This window comes from Ammospiza nelsoni, chromosome 3 (assembly GCF_027579445.1).
Source record: "Ammospiza nelsoni isolate bAmmNel1 chromosome 3, bAmmNel1.pri, whole genome shotgun sequence".
Classification (NCBI taxonomy): domain Eukaryota; kingdom Metazoa; phylum Chordata; class Aves; order Passeriformes; family Passerellidae; genus Ammospiza; species Ammospiza nelsoni.
In genome coordinates, this window is record NC_080635.1 from 105,618,867 (window position 1) to 105,637,078 (window position 18,212).

At 51.8% G+C, this 18,212-nt stretch overlaps 1 protein-coding gene across 1 annotated transcript; it reads left to right on the forward strand.

Moving 5' to 3' along the window:
• Window positions 1-856: 856 nt before the first annotated feature.
• On the forward strand, window positions 857-8,154 carry PRDM13 (PR/SET domain 13). Its single transcript, XM_059469510.1, has 4 exons — window positions 857-997; window positions 2,665-2,796; window positions 2,895-3,015; window positions 6,689-8,154. The coding sequence occupies exons 1-4, from the start codon at window positions 857-859 to the stop codon at window positions 8,152-8,154; spliced, it is 1,860 nt and encodes a 619-aa protein (XP_059325493.1).
• The last annotated feature ends 10,058 nt before the right edge of the window (window positions 8,155-18,212 follow it).

An 18,212-nucleotide genomic window follows, 5' to 3' on the forward strand; every position in this document is an offset into this window, starting at 1 on the left:
ACAGGGGCTACGGCGGCTCAAATTTTGTGCTATTCATCCTCCTTAAGGATCAAAGCTCTTCTGAAACAGATTACTGGCCTGAAACCAAACCACTGAAATGGTAATATGGTCGTTCTTAAAAAAAAAGTGTAGGTATTTTCTGGTGTTTTCCCATCAAGTACCTGCCCAATTTCTGTATGGCACACGCCGGGAATCAATAGAAGTTAACAAGTCCTCAAAACATTCCCCAGCTCTTTGTTTAATCTCCTTTACAATAAAGCCAAGGGAAGAGAATTAAAAATCTTTGAAGTATATTAAACCTCAAAAGGCTCAGCCAAGTAGACTTAAAATAGTCACTTATTTTCCAAAACTGGTTTGTCGAGGAACAATAAAAGGAAGTAAAATTTATGGAGAAATTATACAGTGGATTTGTCACTTAAAATATCGTAACTGTCTCGGGGACAATACCCCATGCTGAGGATTAATGGTCCCTCCAGACCTTTGATTCACCAGCGCCTTTTCTTTGCCCTTGACAAATTGGATTTTTAGGAATGGGAAGGTCGCCTGGCCCATTGTCTGCCAGCCATTCACTCCGCCTGATTATGCAGGAGGGTGAGGGAAAGGCTCCATGTGACCCTCTTGGATGGGACTCCGCAGCTGCTCGAGGAGCCAAACTCTCTCACCAAACTCTGCGCCCCAGAGCATCCCCCTGCCAAGGGGTACCCCTCCTGCTCCCGTTGAAAAGCCGGCGTCCTCGCAGCGCCGCGTCACTCTGCGGGCGGAGATACGCCTGTGCTCATCCTCCCGCCGCCTGCCGCTGTCACTCCGGCCCCCTTAAGTACTTGGGGTTCCCGAGCGCTCGCAGCCAGCGGCAGCGATGCAAAGCAGCAGGGCTCCGGCCATCAGCGTCAGCGCGGAGAGCTGCATCCCGGCCGGGCTGCGCCTGGGTCCTGTGCCCGGCACCTTCAAACTGGGCAAGTACCTGTCAGACCGCAAGGAGCCAGGACCCAAAAAAAAGGTATTTTCCTACGGTCGCTCCTGCACCGCTGGACTTTGATTATTCGTTGACTCGGGGAAAGCCGGCTTTGGGAGAAGAGGCTGCTCTTCCCCCGTCTCTCTTCGATCCTTCCTTCTTAGAGAGAGCCAGGAAAGCAAAGGGAAGCATTTCCAGAACGTCCTGAGATGTCTCCCCGTGGTTTTGCCAGGAGAGCGTGCCCGTTCGTGCCCTCTCCGCCTCCTCCCCAGCTCCGGGGCCCCAGCCCGGCCGACTCCGGGGCGAGGCCAGACGACACGGGGGCTCTCCTGGAGGAGTGGGCGCTCCTCCGCCTTGGACACAGACGTGCTGGAAGCGCCGCCTGAGCTCCGTGCCCGATGTCGGAGGGCCCTGGTCCCGCACTCAGCCCCCGCCCCCCGGGGCTCCGCTCGCTGGGGCTTTGCCCCTTTCCCTGGCCGAGCCGGGAAGTGCCACGGCCGGCTCCCCGTTCCTGGAGCCCCGGCGAGGCGAGGGCACGAGGTTGTCACAGCCCCCGGTTTGGCCCGGGAAGGAGCAGGGCAGGGCAAATGCACCGATTTATTTCTGCCTTTGGCTCGGGTTCGTGCCCCCCAGTCCCTCTTCCCGGCCGCGGGTCCTTTGGCTTGGGCCTGAAGGGAGCGTGGGGCGAGAGGACGGACCGGGGCTGCCCCGGAGACGGCGCCGGGTGCGGGTCGCAGGTGTCGGGGCAGCCCAGGGCAGCTCGACCTTCCCGCAGAGCCTCGGGGGTTCTCCTGCCCCGGAGCCGCAATCAGCCGGGGATGGCACAGCCGGAGCGGCGGGGATGGCACAGCCGGGCACACGGCTCCGGGCTCAGCCCGTGCCCGAGCGAAGGAGCGAGCAGGAGGCGGCCAAGGGCTCTCGCCCCGTCCATCAGGCTCTTCAGGGGCTGCGGATGAGACCCCTCCTTTCGCCCCCCGGGCAGCCGCGGCTCATGCGTTCCGCTCTGATTTTTAATGCACTTTAATTGTTTTTAAACGCTCTGCCAGCCCACTCAAATTTATTTCTCATCTGGCTCCCTTGGTTTCTCGCTTTAGACTGCTTTGTTCCGATGACTTTTATTGCACGGTCATTCAGGGAATGGGCACTTCATTTTCTCTTTGTATGGGCAAGCAGATTATGAAGTATGGGGCTACAGGGACTTTGTAGCCAAGCAGAATCTTCCCCCCTTTCCCCCTCCCCATCTCCCGACAAGTCCTGCATGTCGCAATACAAAAAGAAAAAGAAAATTAAAATCGTACCTGGGTATTTAACATAGCTTTAAGCGAAATGTAACAGCTGCAGCTGGACAAGGTGCGTTTGGATCAATGCTACCCAAGGGGAAAATCCCGCTTCCCATCTCCGGGCACGGGTTCTTCCATCCTTACGCTGCAGAGCTGCAGCCCCCGCTAGGGCAGCCGCATCTCTCCCAAGGCACCTGCGAGCCGGGGAATGTCCTACCCAAAGGTGGGTGAGGATGGAAGCGTTAAACAGGCGGCAAAAGGAGATGCTCTCGCCGCTGCTTTCAGCTGCGATGCTCAGCCCCCTGCCCGGTGTGGGGAAGCAGCTCGACGGGCCAGGCAGAGCGGGCAGGCAGGCAGGGGGACGGGTAAGCTTTTTGCTCTTTTTGTGTTTCGTTTCACGTGAAAATGACAGCAGTGCCGCCTGTTTTCCAGGTGCGGATGGTCAGAGGGGAATTAGTGGATGAAGCCGGGAGCTCGGCTCTGGAATGGATAGGGTTAATCCGAGCTGCCCGAAACTCCCAAGAGCAGACACTGGAGGCTGTTGCGGATCTGCCAGGAGGACAGGTACCCCACTCGCGGCTCCGGGCTGGCAGGGCACTTCTCTCCGCCACCGGCCTCCCCTCGCAAGCCTCCTGAAGAAGTTTCCTTTCTTCCCTCTCCAGATTTTCTACCGGGCGCTGCGAGATGTCCAGCCGGGAGAGGAGCTCACCGTCTGGTACTCCAACCCTCTGGCGCAGTGGTTTGACATCCCCGTCACGGCCACGCCGACGCACGACGAGAAAGGTACAGATGCGGGCACTCATTTCAGAGCAACCAAATTAAATGAAACAAAACAAACCCCCTTTAGCTGACACCTTTGACGGGATCTCAGACTGTAGGCAAACGTGGGTCCTCGGAAAAATAAATGCCAGTACAGCTGCCGTGAATTTAACCCACCACCCTTTAAACTAAGGCTCCATCTGCTTACATTTAAAGGGTGATCTATTAACTCTGTAGCGTATGGAAAGGCCCCCGTGCGTCGAGTTGTTCCGTCATCGGGCCGATTTAATGGTTCTTTGATAGGCAAATGGGGTTTCTGTGAAACATCGCTATAGTTGGTATGCGAGGCAGCAAATTGGCTCAGCTCAGCTCACCCGATGCTGTTTCCAAAACATCGGGTTTACCTTCCGTTCTCAGAGTTTCAGAGACTCTTTGCAGGTTCTCTTGCGGGTAGGTTCACATAGTAAAGCCAAACCTGGGCAGTACTGGGCAGTCCCTGTAAATTAGAATACATTAGGAAAAAGGTTAAGTCGGCCTCAAATCACCCTGAGATCAGGATATGCAAAGATGTTGGGAAGGGGAAGGCACCGGTCTGGGACGGCTTGCTTCAATCCGCAAGCCTACTCTTAGCTGGAGTTACACCGGTGTTAACAAAATGATAAGGTGGCATCACATTCACAAAAAGACCAGGGAAAGAAAGACGGAGCACTTCAGCGTTCTCTTGTCGGGCTTCTTTGTCGGCGGCCACCCCGTTCCGCTGCTCCCGGGCCCGGGCGCTCCCTGGGCCGTCGGTGGCGGCCGCTGCCCGTGGGCGCTCCCCTCGGGCTGAGCCCGCTCCGCGGGGGATGGGGGAACCCCAGCCGCTCCTGCTTGAAGATCCTTCAGCTGGGCAGTGTCCCCGGGAAGGGAGCGAGCGCACGGTCCGGGCAGGAGCTGCCCCCTCCCTGTCACTGCTGGCCGCTCCGCAAGGTGACCAGGGTCCGGCCCCAAGGGACGGCTGCGGGAGGGCCAGGCTCTGGCTATTGTATCACATCGCGCAAGAGCCCAAATCCCTCCTTGTACGAAAACTACACCCGGAAAAGGAACTCTTGGTCACATTTCTGTCCCCGCCACGTCGAAGGGCAGTGAGGCCATGGATCTGCTGAGGGTTGCTCCCTGGAAAAGCCTGGCGAAGGTTCGGTAGCAAGGAGGACACGCGGCTGTGTTGCGCCCCACTCCTCTCCAGCAGCCCTTGCTGCGGATGGGTACCAGTGCTACTCGGGGGAAAAATGAAGAGAAATCAGGTCTGCAAGAGGCTGCCAGCGTGCAGCGTCTTCCTCTCCCCGTCGAAGCAAGGCTGATTTGCAAAGTGACCTTACGAATCTGCTGTGTCTTCCCACAGTTTCCAGACTGATTAATACAGACTCAGAAAAGCATGCTGAAGTACTCTTGTTTAATGATCATATGCTGAAAAAAAAAGCCGAAAAATCAAACTAAACTCCCAAACCCCCACCAACCGAAAAATGACAACGGAAGAAACTCGGAGATTTTTTTTTTTTTAAAGCACAAAACGAAAAAAACCTAACCAAATCAAAATTTTTGAATTCTTCTGTGTTTGACTCCTTTAATTTGGGTCACCGTCGTGAGAAAGAAGTGGTTTTTGGTAGGGAGGTGTGGTAGGTGGTGTTTTTTTTTTTTGTTTTTTTTTTTTTTTTTTTTTTTAATCTTTCCCCTGGAGCCCTTCTTGTTGAACGGGAGCTGAGCCAGGGAAGCGCCGAGCCGGGCTCGGTGGCGGTCGGGAGCCGGTCCCCACCATCTTTCTCCGAGGACACCAGGGCCGACCCGCACCGCTGAAGAGACCCGCGTAGGCAAACGAAGATAGGGGAAGGGAGTCCGTGGGGTCCGTGGCCGTATTCCTCTCCATCCGTGCCGCTCCTTTACCCCTTTTCCCGTGCACGGCAGTGGGATTGCCACCGTGGTTCCTCCTCCCGGGGCCGCTGCCTCTCTGGGGTCCGGGCAGACACAGTCCTGTCTCTTCCCTTCCTCGACGGGGCGAAAAACAGCGCCCAACGCATTCACAATGCTGCAGATCCCGGGGCTGCCTCTCCACGGTTAGCGAGGAAAGGCTGCCCACGGCTAGCGAGGAAAGGCTGCCCACGGCTAGTGAGGAAAGGCTGCCCACGGCTAGCGAGGACAGGCTGCCCACGGCGGCGAGCACACACTCGGCCAGATACACGCAACGGCGTGTGATGCTTCCACGCGAGTTGGCACACGGGTTTCCCGCAGAGAGCGAAGATTCCGTTTTCCACCCGCAGCGGACATCGACTGATCCCTGTCAGAAGCCGGTGACAGGGAGGCTGGTCACGGCCATCGCAGCCACCCCGGCGACCCGCCCTTCCCAGGTGCCCCGACAGACGAGGGGCATGACGCAAGGTCTCACCCGTGTGCTCCCCCACGGGATTCCCTGAAACGTGAGGAGCAGCCCCCAGGCCTGGAGCGGGCTCTCATCTCGGTGCGGTGCTTGGCTTCACCTTAGGCGTATGAAACTGAGGGGTGAGGGTCAGCTGGGGACCGTCAGAGTGGGCGAGAGTTGAAAGGGAAATTCAGGGTCTTATCAGCATAGTATGGTGACTGGGAGAAACGAGAGAGAAGAGAAAGATGGTTACAAAGAGACAGAACGAGAAGAAAAGGGGAGAGAATGAGGAGGGAAAGGGGAAAGGAAAGGGGAAAGGAAAGAAGGAAGGAAGGAAGTGTCGGAAGGAAGGAAGTGTCGGAAGGAAGGAAGTGTCGGAAGGAAGTGTCGGAAGGAAGTGTCGGAAGGAAGTGTCGGAAGGAAGTGTCGGAAGGAAGTGTCGGAAGGAAGTGTCGGAAGGAAGGAAGGAAGGAAGGAAGGAAGGAAGGAAGGAAGGAAGGAAGGAAGGAAGGAAGGAAGGAAGGAAGGAAGGAAGGAAGGAAGGAAGTGTCGGAAGGAAGGAAGGAAGTGTCGGAAGGAAGGAAGTGTCGGAAGGAAGGAAGTGTCGGAAGGAAGGAAGGAAGGAAGGAAGGAAGGAAGGAAGGAAGGAAGGAAGGAAGGAAGGAAGGAAGGAAGGAAGGAAGGAAGGAAGGAAGGAAGGAAGGAAGGAAGGAAGGAAGGAAGGAAGGAAGGAAGGAAGGAAGGATTACTAGACAGACAGGTGGCTACAGAGGCGGCGTTTCACCGTCGGGGCTGGGGAGATGCTCCTCTTTGGGAGTGCCCTCCTGGCAGGCCAGGCCAGGAGGGGAAAGCAGAGTCTGAGCCTCTGCGGTGTCGGGCAGCCACCACAGCCGCGGCCACCGAGGTCTGTTCCGCTTGAGAGAAGTCGAAATGGGACGGGGTACAAAGGGCATTGTCCTCTGAAAGGGAACGATTACATATGGCCCATACATATCGGATATTGTCTCGCCGCGTAATGAGGGGCTCACGATCATTAGATTGGCCTTTGTTCGGTGCAGCCGACTCCCTGACATACGCTACCTCCTCTGCAAACGCCAACAGATGGGCCCTCCGACAGACGACTCGCGGCAGCAGCTGCTCCCCCCGGCCCTTCGGCGCCCCGCTCGCGGGAGCTCAGCCCGGACCGCGCAGCGCCCGCTCCGCTCCGCGGCGCAGCATGGCGGGGGCGGGACGAGGCGGAGGGAGCGCGGGGAGGCGCGGGTATGCGCGGCCGCCGCTGACGGGTCCCTCCGCTTGTCTCCGCAGGAGAGGAGAGGTACATCTGCTGGTACTGCTGGAGGACCTTCAAATACCCCAACAGCCTCAAGGCCCACGTCCACTTCCACTGCGCTCTGAGCCACGGCCGGCCCTTCCTCCATCACGACCACGGCCGGCCCGCTGCCACCGCCTTCGGCCTGCCCCCCAAGGAGCTGCCGGCCGCCTCGCTGCGCGGCCACCCGCCGCCCGGCTGCGGCCCCCGGGAGCCCGTCAAGCGGGAGGCCGTCGTCGCCTCCCCGCCGCTCGCCAAGGCGGCGCTGCCCAAGCGGGCGGCGGGCAAGGAGGAGCAGGAGAGGGCCCTGGACATGAGCGTGGGGGCCGCCCGCGGGCCGGGGCCGCTGCTGGGGCCGGCGGGCGGCAACGGGCTGGCGCTGTGCCCCGGGGCGCGCTCGGCCTTCCGCCCCGCCGGGTCGCTGCGGGAAGAGGCGCGGGGCGCCGCCGCCCTCGGCTTCTCCAAACTGCTGGGGGGACTGAAGGCGGGACGCGCCGCCGCCGAGGCGCCGCCGAAGTGCGGAGCGCTGCCGGGCGAGGCCGCCCCGCAGCCGGCGGCGGCGGGCCTGGCTTGCGGCGGCGGGCTGCGCGCCTTCCCGCTGCTGTCGCCGCTGGAGGAGGCCTCGGCCTTCCGGCAAGTGGAGCGGGGACTGCCCGCGGCCGCGCTGCCCCCCGCCCGCTACCCACCGCTGCCCGGCGGGGCCCTGGAGCGCTTCGCGCTGCCGCCCTTCGAGGGGCTGAAGGCGTACGCAGGGGAGTGCGGGCTGCCGGTGATGCCGCTCACCGTCTACAACGGGGAGCTGCTCTACGGGGCCGCGCCCTACTACCCGCTGAAGCTGCACCTCGGCGGCCTCCTGAAATACCCCGAGTCGGTGTCGTACTTCGCGGGGCCGGCGGCGGGTCTGCACGCCGCAGAGCTGGGCTCGCTGGCCAGCATCGACCGGGAGATAGCCATGCACACGCAGCAGCTCTCCGAGCTGGCGGCCGAGAAAGGCCGGGGGAGGCTGGAGACGCTGCCGGCGGGCGCGGCCGGGGCGGCCGGAGGGAAGCCCAAAACCGGGCACCTGTGCCTGTACTGCGGGAAGCTGTACTCCCGCAAGTACGGGCTGAAGATCCACATGCGGACTCACACCGGCTACAAGCCGCTCAAGTGCAAGGTCTGCCTGCGGCCCTTCGGGGACCCCAGCAACCTCAACAAACACATCCGCCTGCACGCCGAGGGCAACACGCCCTACCGCTGCGAGTACTGCGGCAAGGTGCTGGTGCGACGCCGCGACCTGGAGCGGCACGTCAAATCCCGGCACCCGGGGCAGAGCCTCGGCAAGGCGGCCGAGGACAAGAGTGACTCTGGCTATGCGCAGCCCGAGCAGGAGCAAAAGACTGATAACGAGAGCGATGTGGATGTCTGCTTCACCGACGACCAGAGCGACGCAGAGAGCGGCAGCCGGCACCGCGAGCAGTGATGCGGGAGGCGGCCGGGGCGGGGCGGGGTGAGGGCAGCGCTGCTGCCCCCCTCGCACTACTCCGGGCTCCCGGGGAGGTCCCACGCGGGGCCGTGCCGCGGAGTAGCGCGGGCTGGCGGGCAGAGCCGCCGCCGGGGCGGGCAGGGGTGCGCGGGCGTCCCCGGGGTCTCTCCGCGGCGTCGCCCCCGGCGCTGCAGCTGCGGTGCCGCGACAGGGGCGGGAGGGCGAAACCCTGGCGGGCCCGGGATCCCGCTGGGCAGGCACCGCATCCCCATAGGAGCCCGCATTTCAGTGGCCATATATTTTTATTGTACCTTTGTGTCGAGAAAATTGTGCCTTTTGGAAACGATTTTTTTTCTATGCGCTCTCCCATCACTTGCTCCAGCGGTCTGAGCCTTGGGGCTCAGCAGCAGACCCGGGTCTGCAAGCGCCTCTGGCACCTGTACACTTTATTTGACACCTCACCTGTGCTTGCTCGGTCCTAATAAAGCAATACCAACAGCTTTTTGGAAAGACAGAAAAAAACCCCAGGCAACAAAACGCCACTGTTGCAGCATGGAAGAGGTTTGCATAACAGGTGCACCATTTGATCAAGTTGCAATTATTTATAGCAGATAATATTTGAGTAACAAATGTAAAATAAATATTGAAAAGCATGACTCTAAAAGCACGCACTATATAATTTTAAAGGAAATACACTCTCTGTTTGGTAGAATACAAATGTGGTGTATGTTTGTTTTCTAATGAACGATGTACAGTGGATACAGTATTTTGGTCTTGGTTCCAGTTTGTCATGCGATTTTTTAAAAAAAGAAATAAAGTTACTGACAAACTACTGTTTGCCTAGTTGTTCGTTGAGGTGCTGTCAGCAGGATCTCGTGTTTCTTCGCAGTGCTTCTGATGATTGGAAGCTCAGACCCATCTATATACAGCGTCTTTGGGTCAAGCTCTAAACAATTTGCCTCTGAATATGTCGCCTGAGCATTTTCCTTCTCTCACTTAGCAAAACCAAAGGGCAAAAGTCCCATATCCAATCTGTTCTTCTCTATGCCTAGGATTTTCGAATTTTTTTTTCCTATTTCGTTTTGCACAGGGCGAAGGCAGAGCTGTTAGAGGTTGGACATTATTAGGCTGTTTTTATCCGTTTGCACTCGGTCAAACGTGCCACTTTTTGCAAACACTCTTCTTTAGAATCGTTACTTTTATTTGAGGGAAAAACCTTCTTATTCTTTGGTATGAAAAATCTGAAACGAGTTCAACTTAAAAAAAAAAAAAAAGACTGTCAGAAAATTCTGTTTCCCCTGGCAGCTCCTCCAACTCACCAGGCAAAAGGGTGCAGCGCTGCCGACAGTGACCCGCCAGCTGTGACCCGCCAGCTGTGACCCGCCAGCTGTGACCCGCCAGCTGTGCGGGTCTGCCCGCTCAGGTCCGAGCTGCGGCTCTCCGTGCGCCCGCGGGCAGGCAGAGTCAGGAGGGAGCCCCGCGTTTTGGTTCGGCGCAGCAGAGGGTAAATCTCTTTGATTGCTCGATACACTTAGAAGACTGTGAGGATCGAGCCCTGTTTCAGTCCGGGGTGTAGGCGACGCAATGTAAAATACAAACGAATTACTTTCAGTATCTGCGAGAATTTCAGACACAAAACTGATCCTTCGTTTGCTCACTTAAGGCTGTACCGTGCCTGACAGCAATAGGAAGCGGGAATTCAAATGCCAATCTTGAATTTCCTTCAAAGTTTTGATGCTGTAGCGTTGTTTGTCGGCTTTTATTTCCTTTTTTTTTTCTTTTTGTTCCCCTCCCCCCGCCCCGCCCCCCTTATTTGGGCTTGTGCACCCACTTATTCGATTCATTTTACCCCAAGACAGAAATTGTCTTTCTGACATGAAAATAAATGGAAACCCCTTTCCTGCAAATAGGGGATCTTTTTAATCTCTTGGCGGAGTTGGAAATCCTGTTGTCATTCATAGCACCGTCAGCAGGACCTGCCTGCTCTTTATTTCAATACATTTGTCTGCGGCTTTCCCAAAGGAAGGAAAAACTCCCATCGTGGAGCTGCTGTCGGGGAGGGATGCACCATGTGTGCTGTGAGGTCGTGGAAAGGGTATAATAATTCAACTGTGATACGGGAAATATTTTGAGTTTGTAGAGTTTGTGAGTTTTAATAGAAAGATTCCATCAAATCGTAATACTTGAGCCACCGTCACAAAAAAAAAAAAAAAAAAAAAAAAAGAAAAAGAAAAAAAAAAAAAAAAGAAAAAAAAAAAAAAGAAAAGAAAAAACGGTACTCCGGAGAGTCAATTTATGGGAATTAATGGTCTGTATATATAATAATGTCTGTATATATAATAATGAGTCTTAGAGTTAAGAAAAGCCCCAAAACTGAACTAAATCTAACCAACCTCAAATAACCAAAGCTGAGGAAAAAAAAAGAAGAAAGAGTATATGGTTTATTTATTTTTTTTTTTTTTTTAAATTGCTATGCAGCGGTTAAATCGAAATACAAAGTACCGGCGGAGACACACGGAGAAATTCTGCCCCATTCACTTTTAGGACCCATGTTCCTGCCGCACCCTCCGGCACGGGTCCGCGGGCGAGCCCCGGTGCCCGGCCCGGGGTGCAGGCTCGGGGTGCAGGGCTCGGGGTGCAGGGCCCGGGATGCAGGGCCCGGGATGCAGGCTCGGGGTGCAGGGCTCGGGGTGCCCGGCCCGGTGTGCAGGGGGTCGGGGTGCAGGGCTCGGGGTGCAGGGCCCGGTGTGCAGGGGGTCGGGGTGCAGGGCTCGGGGTGCAGGGCCCGGGGTGCAGGGCCCGGTGTGCAGGGCTCGGGGTGCAGGGCCCGGTGTGCAGGGGGTCGGGGTGCAGGGGCTCGGGGTGCAGGGCTCGGGGTGCAGGGCCCGGGGTGCAGGGCTCGGGGTGCCCGGCTCGGGGTGCCCGGCCCGGGGTGCAGGGCCCGGGGCGCAGGGCCCGCCGGAGCTCCCGCCGCCCCGAGCGGCCTCCGACCGAGGGGCGCCGCCTTCTTGGAGTGATTGTTAATTTCCTCCCGCGTTAAAATTTATTTTATTAAATTCTACCACGTTTTGGGTAATTTTATTCAATTTGGATTTATTTTGTTTCCCTGTCCCTGTCAGGTCAGGGATGAGGCAGCAACGTTCTCCCGAAACCTCAGTGACCTGGAAGCCGGAGGTGCAAGCAGCGCCAGGGAAAGCAGCGTTTCAGGCGGGTCAGCAGCCCCAGCCCCGGGATTCCTGTGGGCCCCTCGCTCCTCGGGATGGAGCTCGTGGATCGGCGGGTCAGATCTCCGGCTGCCGCTGCTCTCCCGCTTCTCTGGGGCGGGCTGAGGGTCCCGGCCGCCACGGCCGCTTCCTTCGCCGCCGCTCCCTCCCGCAGCCCCGACCTGCGCTGCCAACGCGGGCGCTGATTGGCTGAGCTCCGCGGCGGCCCGCGCTCCTATTGGCCGGCCTGCGCGGCGCGGCCCCGCCCCCCGCGGCCGTGGGGTTGAGGGGGGTGCGGGCGCCGCGTCGGGAGCGGCTGCGGGAAGGGTCGGGAGCGGCTGCCGGAGGGGTTGGGATCGCCCCGCGGCTGCGGGAAGGGTCGGGAGCGGCGGCCGGAGGGGTTGGGATCGCCCCGCGGCTGCGGGAAGGGTCGGGAGCGGCGGCCGGAGGGGTTGGGATCGCCCCGCGGCTGCGGGAAGGGTCGGGAGCGGCTGCCGGAGGGGTTGGGATCGCCCCGCGGCTGCGGGAAGGGTCGGGAGCGGCGGCCGGAGGGGTTGGGATCGCCCCGCGGCTGCGGGAAGGGTCGGGAGCGGCTGCCGGAGGGGTTGGGATCGCCCCGCGGCTGCGGGAAGCGCCCCCCGTGGGCTCGTGGGCCTGCGGCGGGGCCGGTTGCAGCTCCTGGGCCCATTGAGCCATATGCCGGTCATGGCGGTTCCCGCGTCCTTTGGTTTCCCTGCGGGCAAATTTGGGTCTGGAGGGTCGTGAGAATAGTTCAGGTCGCAGGGTCGGTGCGGAGCTGGTGCCAGCCAGCCTGGGCACGATACCCGCTGGATTTTGTGTTCTTAGCATCTCTAGGTCCACCTACCATTGCTTCTGGCTGGCTGCCGTTTGAAGCTAGGAAAAAACCCCAAACCCTCAGTTTTTACCTTCTGAATTTGTAATTATTGATAGCTGCAGTAAAGCTGGTATGCCCTCAATTTTTATAATAAAGGAGAAAATAATTAACCACATTTGCATGAAAAAATGAAAGAAAGAATGGTGCTAAGACTGAAGAAGGATTAACTCCTTTAAAATATTACTCATTGAGATGCTTGTCAAGGGCCATACACATTAAATGACAAGATTTCTCTTTTTTATTTTCTATGGGAGGACTCAGGTTTTTTGAATCAAGTTGAACAGGGAATAATGAAGGGTGCATTTTGTGAGTGAAGAATGGAACATTATTTGCTGTTTGGAAGTCAAGAGCCAAGAAGAATAAATAAATTGAGATGGCTTTTGGACATTATTAGAAACTAGTCTAGGCATTTTGCAAACTGGTCTTTCAGTTTCCAAAAATTCACACTTGACCTCAGCTATTATTGCAAAAGCAATTCATTCAGTATCATCCTATTTTTAAAATTTGGAAAGCAGTTTTGATGATTATTGTATTGCCCTGTATTAGCTTCTTAGAATCGCCAACAAGAAATCTGGATGTGTCTGGAAGGGGGTGCATAGAATTGCCAAGAAGTAGGTTGTAAGGATCTTGAAAACAATTTTGGTTTTCAAGCAAACTTGGTTTTGGCACAAAGCTCTGTCATGTATCTTACTAGTTAATGCTGTAATTACTGTTGTATCTGTTTTCTGAGGATGCACATGGGAGATGAATGGTGCCCTGAATGACCAAGCTGTAGGGCAGGGTCTCACAGACCAGGGGTCTAGGTCTTACTCTTCTAAACTTGCTAAATGGGTTTGAACACAGCCTTGAGTTTACAGCTTTAAACAACCCCTAAAATTATCTGATTTTGCAAAGGTTTTGAACACCTGCTCTCCCAGTGAAGTTAGTGGGACTGATTTAAAATCTGCCAGGCTCTTTGACATGTGAGATAGATGTAGTCTGCAGTAATGCAAGTGAGTTTAGATTTTGAACTGGTTGATAGTAAAAAACTTAGGGAGTTCTCGATCATTTTAAACAAGGAAATGGCTCTATACATTTAGAGGAATATAGTTTCAAAAATTTTTGTTTTGAACTCATATTTTAAATCCATATACATGATTTAATCAGAAAGCTCAGCTTAGGTATGAAAACATGTTTGTTCTTAAGGGTCCCTTTCTACAGCTGCATCTCTGGTGTTGCAAATAAAGGATTTATTGATCCAGAAAAGCCTATGAGTTTGTTTCGGTACATTCATGCTGAAGATATTTCTAGGAAATATTTTTTTTTTCACTAGAAGTTATGTGCTTGGAAGTACATTTTGAAATGGCCGCTGTGTTTTTAAGCTGTACTTTCAGTATAGAAAAGAATCCCCACACCTGCATCTGAGGAAGTGAGCAGCAAGGCTTGGATTTATATTTCCTATGTGCCAGGGAGACATGAGGATGGGAGAAAAGCTAACTGCACTTGGCTTCAGGTCAGGGAATGGTGCAGATCAAGAATTCTGTCTGAAAAGAGCAATTCTGCACTTGACTGTGAGCAGTTACTTTCTGAATTTTCACCTGAAGGTAAAGTTCAACATGTCAAGGTCATGTTCAAGCTCACTGCAGTTCATTGGACCATAACAGATAAAATCTACAAGCAACAAAAATGCTTTCAGGTATATTCAAAGTCAATCCAATGAGAAAAGATTCCCTACAGCATATGTAATGCTATAAACTTGTATTTTACAAGAATCAGGAGAAAGTTTCTTAATAACTGAAAAAATCTGTAGCTGAGGAAACAGGTTGTTAGATCTGAGGTCTATATTAATCTATGTTCAGAGCTGAAATTCTGAAATGTTATGGAAAGCTATGAGCAAAATTCATAAAATTCTACATTTTTATGTAGAAAATTCTACATTTTTAATGTAGATTTGCATATGTGTGTGGCTTTTTGATGTTTAAGTTTTGATTTTTTAATCTGTTCTGTTTGGAATGCATTATCCTGTTTCAAGGGTAATGAAAGGGCTTATATTTATATTCTTTTTTAGAGATTGTAGACTGCTTGCTTCCAATGAGAGTGATTTAGTAGCAGGTCATTTGAAGTCCTGATCTGAAATGGAGTAAGTATGATTTAAAAAGACAACATCAGTAGAGTGAGGTTCAGAGTGCTAAGGAAACATTCATCACTGTTCTGCTGCTTGCATCAGTTCAGTTTCATTGCTGATGGCTAAGCAGCTGCAATGAGAAAACTTTAGGAAGAACGGGAAGAGGTGAAGTCTTTGTACTCCTTTGTAGTTTTTAAAACCTGCTGGTGAGTCAGAGCAGCAGAGGCTTGTATTTTAGCTTTGGAGCATATAACTGGTTCTCACAGCATGAACAATTTTTATTTGCTCTATTCAGAAAAAGACTTGCACTTCCCTGTTTTTCAGTAGTCTAAGCTATGCAGTAGCTCACCAAAAGAAATAACCAAAAAAGCAGACAGTGTACTTTTTTCGTATACTTCTTGAAAAATCAAAGAGGCTGAACACCCTGGGGTTTTCAGAGGTGCTCCACCAAAGATCCTGCTAGCTGCAGCATGGGCTAGAGAGTCCTGTTGGGAATGCACGTTTGCAGCTAAGCAACAACGCAGAATTGTGTCAGAGTAGCTGCATGGCTGATGGTTGGCCTCCAGTTTGTGCTTGTTATTTCTCCAGAGAGCCCCTCCCTCCTTGTAGAAACAAGCAAAACTGACATTTTTGATGGAAACAAGGAACTATGGGGACCTTCAGCCTCTGGTGTGAGTTGAGGCGGGATTCTGGTTGCAGCTCACAGTGCCTGTGGCTCACAGTGACAGTTGTCTTTGTCAGTGCCCATAAGGAAAGCTGCTTCAGCTTTGCACGGGCCAGAATTCACTGCAACAACACACTGAAATTTTGTGTTTTTTTTTCCTTTCTGTTTATAAAGCAGAAACTTAATTTATCATCACTTTGTTTTGTGTTGCTGACAGGCAGCTAGCTAAGAATGATGCCTTTTGGACAAAGCAGAGGGAGGAAGCAAATTATTTTTTCACTGCTTTAGTCTAAGAGATCTGAATTGTAAACAAGTTTGTTATATTAAATTACTTCAGTGGTTCTGTAACATTGTATGCTAATATCAAAAAAGGCAGCTTAATTATTGAAGGAATGAATGACAGTTAAATTCCTGAATCAGTTAATTTTAGTTTCATGTGGGCCAACAAAGTTGCTTAACCTTAATTTCCTGAGGTAGCCTTTATAGGTCTCTATGCTATTTAAAAATAGGTAGAGAACCTTAGAATTTCAGAAGGATACATATTTTTTTTAAATAAAGGAATAAATAGGAAAGAGTTATATGAATGCATAACTTTTGTTCCTGGATGAAATTTGTTGTGAATAATATCTCATGCTTTTGTTATAGCTAATGAAAAAACCCCAAACCTGTTTTAAGGGGATATATAAAACAGTTGAAAAATATAATTATCAAAATAAAACCCTTCACAATGATGCAGACAATTATTTGTCTCAAATATTACATTCAATATTTATCTTAAATGAGAAGAATTTACATTAAAACCATAACCCTTATCTCTGATTATATCTGATTATATCTCTTCCATAAAGGTCTGATTCACCACACTTCAGATGAGACCTTCCTGCTTCTTGCTCTCAGCTTAATGTTTTGGAAATGAAGGAATTTTAATGTGGTGCAGAAACTAATAGCAAATGAGAATCCATAGTTAGAAGGATTTCCTCAAATTATTCTTGTAAAATGCTTGTCATATTTAAGGTCAAGTTGCACATTTATAAAACAAGGAATACATTTCACTGATTGAGATGTATCATGTAAGAAAACAAACAGATCCTTTGCTTTTAAAATGCCTTCTTCCTTTCTGCAGCAGATGGTGCTAGATTGTGAATATATGTCAATTTGATTTATTTATAGTCTGAAGAATGTACGGTGAAAGACATGGCATGTACAATGTTCAGATAGACTACACAGAAAACTGATCTTTATAAACTCATTTGTTTTGGCACAGTCTTCTGTGGTGTGCATGCTTTTCCTGATGTCTCCTCTGCACCCTTCCAAGACTTTCAGAATCGCTATCGTGCTTATGAAAGATGTCAAACCTAACTGAGTTAGCCACTGAGTGACAGAACTACAGTCAGCTCTAAAAGGTACCTTCTAGCTAAAGAATAGGTAGGGTAGAGGTAATAGTAGTTTAGACCAACTTCATTTATCTTTTGTACTACAGCTTGAAGTGTCAGCAGCATCCCAAAAGCCTGGCAGTGTTCCCAGTCCAGGTCTGTGTGTTAGCACTCCTGGACTCAATCGTACCAGGTACAGCTATGCTGCTGAAAAGACAAACATCTGCAGAAGAGTGCATGTTTACACCTGCACTTAGACTACCCCCCAGCAGGTCTTTGGGCTCACCTAGAGTGCCTGTCTGCAGCCTGGCACCTAAAGCTGCCAGAGGTGAGAGGGCTGCAGGATGTCAGTGCACAACTCTCAAAGCACAGAATGCCACATGGCTTCTGATGTGATTCTGCCCTGTGCTCTCCTGCCCCCATCCAGCACGAGCCACTGTCAGAGCACAGTCAGCTCCAGTCACATCACCTGTACCTCAGCATAATTGGATTTGTTGGCTGAAGCATTACTCAAGGAGCTTGGTGTCTCACTTTTGAGGGATTACAATGGACATTTGGTGTCTAAGTTTTCAGGGCTCTTTGGAATATTCCAGATGCAACAGTATGCAAAATATGTGGTTTTGTCCCTTGGTAGTGGGAACCTTTGTTATAGTCTGTTAGCTTAGATCCTGACTTCTCTTTTACGAAGTGATAGATCAAGAAATATGCAAAGTTAGAGCTTATTTGCCTCATCCAAGACCTCGAGGATGAAAGAGACAATGTCATTGCAGCCTTTCCAGAGGCCTTTCCTGGACTGGAGAAATACCCTTTTGGGATCCTTCAGGTGCTGATTAGAAATTCAACAGAGAATAAAAGCTTGCTCAAACACAGAGAAAATCTAGTACATATTCACTAAGACATTCTCAAATGTCACCCCAGAAGTCAGGTCCTGAGGTCAGTACATTGGTAAGTATGAAGAATTATTATTACTAAATTAATGCATTAGTAATGCAGTTTCCAAAAGAGTGAGAGAATGTTTAATCCTATCTATCCTTCACTAGAAGTGGTTACTAAGGCAACTGCAGGAAGTTTCATCACTAAACCAGAGCTAGTGTCAGTATAACCAGATGTTGCTGTAATTCCTAATAAGTGAGGCTTCAACACAACAATGGCATAATTATTTAGTGACTCCACAGATGGGGAAAACAATATGGAAAATAGTCCAGAGTGTTGGATTGCCTGAGTAATTTTCTCAGAAAGACAATTAAAGTGTTGCTCAAATTCATATCTTATTAAGGCTTTTAAATATCATTGGCTCAGTTTGAATGTTTATGGAAAAAATTCCTTGTACTATAGCTTCCCACATACAGTTCAGACTCCTTGCTTCAAGGTCTTGCACAAATTACTTCCCATCTGTCTTTTCCCCCTATCTTCTGGCCCATTTCTTGCCTGCCTTGTCTGGCTCAAACCTACCCCTTTTCCTACTTCCCACCTCTGATTTCTGTCCTGGTAATAAAAAAAATATATATTTTTTTAATTTTGCAAGTTGCTTTATGGGACCACAGGCATCTTGTTTTCCCTTTTGAAGAAGATTAAAGTGTAAAAACAAAAAAATAATAAAAGAATATGTGTGTTCTGTATGAAACTTGCCTGAATATTGAGAATGGACTATATGTAAGTAACAACTCTACTTGGTAGATAAAAAGTGCTTAACTGTGCAGCATACTCATGCTGGACCATATTATATTGTTAACAATGGAAATCATCTTGACTGAGTTCTTGTCAGGGGATTGGTTGGCCTTTGAGAACAGGGAAGGTATCACAGAACCTGACTAAA